The 7,549-nt window shown below is 43.5% G+C and overlaps 1 protein-coding gene across 1 annotated transcript; it reads right to left on the minus strand.

Annotated features, from left to right (window-relative positions):
- Nucleotides 1–749: 749 nt before the first annotated feature.
- LOC117809925 (collagen alpha-1(XIV) chain-like) lies at nt 750–7,069 on the minus strand (the record flags this gene model as incomplete). The annotated part of the gene is made up of 3 exons (XM_034679431.1): nt 750–980; nt 1,447–1,592; nt 6,943–7,069. Coding segments are annotated over 3 exons (504 nt in total), but the record flags the coding sequence as incomplete, so codon positions are not given.
- Nucleotides 7,070–7,549: the final 480 nt, after the last annotated feature.

A 7,549-nucleotide genomic window follows, 5' to 3' on the forward strand; every position in this document is an offset into this window, starting at 1 on the left:
GAAATATTTTTTAAAATCACCTTTTGTTCATTTTTTGCAACTAAATTTATGAACCATAAAGACAGAACCTTGTTTTTTTGCACCAGGCCTTAAAAAGTAACATTTAACACAGAGTCTAATGGGGTCTGACTCACTTCTGGAGTCTGCCTCAAGTGGACACTCGAGGTACTGCAGGTTTTTTGCTTCAGCATGAGCTTTATTTTTCAACACAAGAAGGAGGAGGAACAAAATGATGATGGAGGAAAACAGGATAAAGGTAGGGTGGGGGAAACTAGGGATGAAGTTGAAGGAAAGGAGGAAGGGAGAAAGAGAGGAAGCAAGGTAGGGAAAGTGAGGGAGAAAGGTAGTAATGTAGGAAAGAACTTTTACTGCTGGCTGCAGGGTTGGCTGTGATTGGCTGAGAGAGCTGTCAATCCACACCAGACGCTTAATCATCCTCCAAGACCTTCAGTGACTTGGTACCCTCTGAGAGAAGTTTCCAGACTTCAGTTCTTTTGTTTCTGTGAATCCTCTTCTGGTTTGAGAGCAGCTTGTCCTCTGTGTCACACTCACATCTCCTCACTTTGTTGGCGGGACATCCTGAGTTTAAAGGACTTGGCTCTTAACAGCTCGTTTGGGTCAGATTTAACACCTCCCTGTAGATGTCCCTGTCTTTAATTTGTGTTCTCTCTCTCTCTCTCTCTCTCTCTCTCTCTCTCTCTCTTTCTCTCTCTCTGGGGTTTAATTTGTAATGAAGCCTCTTTTCTCGCCCTCTGAGGAGCTTTCCTCTGAATGCATTTCAGCTCAGACAAACTGGACTGGATCTGACTCTGGATTTGGCCCAGAGGAGTCCCCCACATGGCACCGCGAGTGGAAGCCATCCGAGCAGGAGGCAGCCGAGCGCGGGGCTCCGACAGCAGCGCCTCCGAGCCAGGCTGATCCTCCGCACTGGAAGACATCCATCCTGATCCTAAATTGTTTTCATTGCTCTCAGCCCGGAGCTGAATGTGACAGCAGGCATAATGAGGTCTGCAGGGAGGAAGAGGAGGAGGAGGAGGAGGAGGAGGAGGAGGAGGGATACAGACGGCTGGCTGCGCCCTTCACACCTCTCCTCCTCCTCCTCTACCTCGTCTGTCTCGTCTTCATGATCTGCTGAATCTACCTGAAGGCGCTGCGTGCATCACTGTTTGTTGAACACATGTTGATGCCTATCTCAGCTTCAGGCTGCCCCAAAATATGTTTCCTTTATGATATCAAAACATCCTCTGTGTGGTTCAGCCTTCTGATCTAACATGCTGACTGAATGTTTCTGCCACAGTGTCAACAGGCCGAGGTGAAACGCATCAAAAGGACACAAATCTATCAGCTTCACCTCGTGTTATCTTTTATAAACTGCAGACATTTATAGTAATACTGGCAGCATGTGACATCCTGCAGCTCTCAAACATCCCCCCTGGAGCTCCTCACCTCCTTCTCGTCTGCAGGGTCTCCCTCGGTCAGCGGGGCGTACAGGATCATGTACCCAGAAGCCCCGGTGGCCGTCCTCCATCGGACCCTCATGGTGCTGTGAGTGATATCGAACAGCTCCAGGTTATTCACCATCGGAAGGGCCACTGAGGGATAGAGATATAAACATAAACATAAACATAAATATAAAAACAAACGCAAACATAAACATAAACACTAAAACAAACAAAAAATAAAGAAATACCAACAAAAACAAAAAGACAAAATCAAACAAACATTAAACAAAAAACAAACGCAAAGAAATACACATACCAAAAAAAAACCATAACAAAACAAACAAAAAATAAACAAACACAAACAAAACACACAAAAACAAGAAACACAACAACAAACAGACACAAAGACAAAAAAACAAACAAACAAATGCAAACAAAAACAAACGCAAGCAAACACATGAATGAACGAACAAACACACAAACAAACAAACAGAAACAAACAAACAGAAACAAACACACAAACAAACAAACAAACAGAAACAAACACACAAACAAACAAACAAACAAACAGAAACAAACACACAAACAAACAAACAGAAACAAACAAACAGAAACAAACAGAAACAAACACACAAACAAACAGAAACAAACAAACAGAAACAAACAGAAACAAACACACAAACAACAAACAGAAACAAACACACAAACAAACAGAAACAAACAAACAAACAGAAACAAACAGAAACAAACACACAAACAAACAAACAGAAACAAACAAACAAACAGAAACAAACAAACAGAAACAAACAAACAGAAACAAACAGAAACAAACACACAAACAAACAAACAGAAACAAATTAACAGAAACAAACACACAAACAAACAAACAAACAGAAACAAACACACAACAAACAAACAGAAACAAACACACAAACAAACAAACAAACAAACAAACACAACAAACACAAACAAACACACAAACAAACAAACACAAACAAACAACAAACGCAAACAAACACACAAACAAACAAACACAAACAAACAAACACAAACAAACACAAAAACCAAACGCAAACAAACAAACACATGGCCAAACAAACACAACAAACAAATGCAAACAAACACACGAACAAACAAACTAACAAACCCAAAAACAAACAAACATAACAAAACAAACAAAACCAAACACAGCAACAAAAACAAACAGGATCTCATTCAGAAGAGCTCACACACTCAGAGTTTAGACTTGTTCAAATAAAAAATGTTAAAGTCAGAGGAGAAACAAAAATGAAATGAAGTCGTCATCATGAAAAAAATCAATCCTCACTTGATTTCTAGATTTAATTTCTAATTTAAAGAGCAACACATTTTGTCCTGAAGTGAAGCAGCACACCTCTCTGGGTTAATGAGTTTTTCAATATTAAAATATTGGGCATAAATAAATATTAAAAACAGGCGCAGGTCGTCCCTTGATTGTAGCTTTCCTAAATATTTACCCTCTGTTCTATGACCTCTATGTTTCATCAGGTCTGGTGTCATTTGTCTCCGGTCCAGATCTACTCGAGGCAGCAGCAGCTAATAACAGAATCCAAACCCCATTAACTTTCCTCCAAGGTCGACTCCCCGCTCAGCATCCGTCTCCCCCCCCGACAGGGAGGAATCCCCCGTCATTCATCAGCGATCGGCCGGCCTGAAACAGGGCCGGGGAAACGTGGCGGGCTCCCTGTCAGCGTTTCAGACGGCGTGACGAGGCCTCGGGCCATGAATCCAGAATTAGAGCTCACCACAGGCGTCCTGTCAGAGCTGCAGGATCAGGCCTCTGATGCATAATGGAACACCTGTGTAGCTTTTATGACCCAGATTCAGCGTGGTGTGTTGTACGACACGGCTCTGCTGTCTGTGTTCAGTGTGCAGCTCGGAGGTAATGAGCTGGCGATGTATGTCCTCTCCTGAAACCAGCATCAGACTGTCTGCTGTTTCTTTGAGATGTGTCACCATGCAGACACGTGTTCCCCCGCCTGCAGCGCACAGACCAGCTGGGACTCTGAACACAAACTGGAAGCAGCGGTGACACACTAAGGACACGAGAGGGCACCTTTATGAGTTTACAGAAGAAGAACAAGACTCAACGGACCGCTAACTGAGGGCAGGAGAGACTTCAAGTTACCTGGTGGTGCAGGTGTCTAAACTGTGAGCCCATGAACTCAGAGAGCTCCTGCTGTCAGGAGCAGGACTCAGGAGCCTCACTGAACGCCACTGTTTGACCTGCTTTCTTCAATTTATAGAAGTTAATTCAGCCTATGGTCCACACTGTATGTTCACCTTATCAACATACACTGTGTTAGCTCGTATGTGACTCGTACCTCATAGACCCGAACAGCTGATCAGTGCGCTGCAGACTGAGGAACATGTAGAAGATAGAGCTAAAACAAAGGAGCTTTCTGATGGCAGAGTAAAGCGCTGAAAAATATCTTAATATAGTGAACATTAGGGCTGGAAATGAACCGAAACCGACATTTAGAACCTCTAACCGAAGTCATTTTGAATATGTTGGTTACTTATCTTATTTTTGAATTTCTTTTTGATTAGAGCAGGGGTGTCCAAAGTACGGCCCAGGGGCCAATTGCGGCCCAAGGTCCATTTATTTATGGCCCCAAGCTTCCATCTTAAAATGCGTTATTTATAGAACAGAAATTAATCACCTTCTGAATCATCTGTACATTTGCAGTTTCTTTCAAGCGCACAAACAAAACTAAAGTCAATCCAGAAACATCTCAAAAAGCTTCATATGGACTACTTGTGTAAAGGCAAAGCTCTGAGAATTCTGCAAGACGGCAATAAAGAAGAAACACAAGAACTCTTAAAGCTGGGGTTGGTGTTCAGATTTAGATACACTTTTTGTTCTCCTGGTTAAAATGATCTTTATGTCCTGATGGTAATCAATACATAATGTGTTCTTAAAAAAGAGGTAAAAAAAGCTGCTATCTACAGCCGGAGTAAACCTGGGAAAACACCAACCAATCACTGTTTTTTGGGTGCCAAAATTTTAAACCATTCAAATCCCGTCCTGCCGTTCTGCCCGCCTCCTGCAAAGCGTACATGTCCCCAGCGTTCACTCCCCGTCTCCTGCCTCTACTTCCCCTGACTCTATTTACTGCCCCTCTCGCTCCACCTCAGGCCTGTCCCCTCTGACCCCATGAGGGTCTTTGCTCAGGACTGTAGTCCGGATCAGAGTCTAAAAATGCTCTCACCACGGGGCTCTGACAAGCAGAAGAATTAATGACGTTCAGTAAGTCCTACAGAAAATGTAGATGTACTGTAGCGTCTGTCCGGACGCTGTAGGGATGACGAGCCGATTGGTGAACACGTTGAGTTATAATAACCGGTCACTGTCGGCCGTTACCACGACAACCAACAAAACAACAATCAATGTTTGAATGAATGAAGAACTTCTCCTCTTGTCTCTCCTCTCTCCCGCTCACACACTCTACACCTCTCCTGATGCCTTCACTGACCGTCAACACTGTAGGAATTAAGAACATCTACACTGAACAGGTTTAACAAACAGTAGAGCTGTTACAGTGTTATATATGTGTTATAACTTTTCTCCTGATATCGTGTCACCAGTACAACTGGATAATGCTAGCATGACAGTTGTGAGTGCTAACAGCAGCCATGTTTGTTTGTGTTTTTAACTTTCACTATGACAATGTTTTGGTGAGGACCGGTTTTGAATCAGTCACCATCATCTCTCCAGTGTTAGCTTCTCTACACTGGCTCCCAATAAAATGTAGACTAGAATTTAAAATCCTTCTTTTAACCTACAAAGCCCTTAAAAATCAGACACCCTCGTATCTTAAAGAGCTCATAGTGCCCTATTACCCCTCTAGAACTCTACGCTCCCAACATGCAGGCTTGCTAGTTGTACCTAAAGTCTCTAAAAGTAGTATGGGAGGTAGAACCTTCAGTTATCAGGCCCCTCTCCTTTGGAATCATCTACCAGTCAGGGTCCGGGAGGCAGACACCCTCTCCACTTTTAAGAGTAGACTTAAAACTTTCCTTTTTGATAAAGCTTATAGTTAGAGCTGGATCAGGCTTGGACCAGCTTTTGTCATGCTGCTATAGGCCTAGACTGCCGGGGGAACTGGCACACTGACACACTGGGATCCTAGCTCACCTTCTTCCCCCCAACCCCTTCATCACTTACTTTAACTCTGCCTGTCCCATTAAAGTTACTAACCATAGACCTTTCTGGAGTCCCTGAGCTCCCTTGTCTTGTAGATTCCTCTGAGCTGCCGTAGACGTCCTCCTGCTGTGGACGATCTGGACTCCAGCTGATACGGACGATCTGGACTCCAGCGGCAACAGCTTCTACGACTCGTCTCATCACTATCACCTCTCTCTCTTACTCCCCTCTATCTGTCTTTCCAGACCCAACTCAGTCGAGGCATGATGGCTGTCTAACATGAGTCTGGTCCTGCTGGAGGTTTCTGCCTGTTAAAAGGAAGTTTGTCCTCACCACTGTAACTAGCTAAATACTGCGATGTGCAATGCTCATGATGGATTAAGGTGGGGTCAGACTGAGTCTTACCCTGTCTTGAAGTTGGGTCTCTGTTCATAATTTGACATAGAGTGGTCTAGACCTCCTATGTTTGTAAAAGCGTCTTGAGATAACGTTTGTTGTGATTTGGCGCGATACAAATAAAGATTGATTGATTGATTGATTGATTGATATGGTCGCGGGGTCGTCGTTTTGGAGGAGCTCAGAGGGAGGAGGGGAGGGGTTAGACGGAGTCATGAGGAAATGCTACATTCAAATTCATGCTAGTTTTCCGAGACTACCAACCCAAGCTTTAAAGTTGACAGGTTTTCAAATGAATGTTTCCATCATGATGTCAAAATGTTCTTGATGAACACTAAAAGTTCAGAAGACACAAAAGAGGACACAAGACACGATCAAAGTTATGAAATTGTGCAGAAAAGGCAAAATTTGGTGCTTAAAAATAGTTCAGAATGCAGGACAATAATTATTTAGTTCTTAAATTGTTGTCTGCTGGTCAGAAAAGTCTTAAAAACAACATGAAATAGAAATGTGATGAAATCCAGATCGTGATCCTACCATAGAAAAATAATGAGACAGTATTTTTCACACACTGCCCGATCATTTTCCTCCAGGAGATAAAGTTTGCTAATGTTTACATGGCTTGTGGAGAACTGAGGACTACCTAGTTACTGATTTATTGAGACAAACATTAAAATAATTGTTATTAAATAGAGATTTCATATATAACTTGTATGATCCCTAACTCTCAGTAGGAGCCACTGGCCCTGAGGTATTCTGACAACATCACATGTGGCCCTCTTTGAAAGAAGTTTGGACCCCCCTGGATTAGAGGCTCTGATTTTCTTGAAACAGCTTCATTCATGATACAGCAAACCTCACTACAGGAAGTGTGTCTGAAGGACTGAAGAAACCAAGCGTGTTGAAACGTTGACTCACGTGTGGTGGCGCTCCCCCTCAGGCCCTCGCTGGCTGAGCTGCGGTAGATGGCGAACACGGCCACCTGATACTCGGTCACAGAGTTCAGGTAGTTCAGCTCCACGCTGCTCACCGTGCCCTGCACCACCTGAAACACACGTCACCAACATAAAGACTCAGATATGAACTCTTTGTGTGGAGTCACTCAGGCTGATACAGCAGAGCCTAACTTCATATCTGAGAGAGAGAAAACACACAAAAGAAAACTTTGCAGAGCTCGGGCCGGGAGCTGTGACTCACTTTGTCACTGACAGCAGCACTTTGTACGTCAGGAAGCATTAAAACATCCTAAAAGCTGGTGTTTATTCAGCATCCGCGGCGCTGCGCATGCACCACGTGTTGCCGTAGGCGTCGAGCTCCTTCTCCAAAGAGATTTAAATCGAGTGTAACTGGATCAGATTAGCTTTGATGAAACCTCAGTTCTCCTCGTGGGGAGAGACTGGGGTCGTTCCAGCTGCGAGTTGTTAAAAAACATCAAAGAGTGAGTGGATAAAAATAAGAGGGAACTGTATAAACATAAATATCAAGCAGGAGAATGACAGCGCTGCACGCTCCTTTAGTTTAAGAG

This window comes from Notolabrus celidotus, unplaced genomic scaffold, assembly GCF_009762535.1.
Source record: "Notolabrus celidotus isolate fNotCel1 unplaced genomic scaffold, fNotCel1.pri scaffold_601_arrow_ctg1, whole genome shotgun sequence".
Lineage (NCBI taxonomy): Eukaryota > Metazoa > Chordata > Actinopteri > Labriformes > Labridae > Notolabrus > Notolabrus celidotus.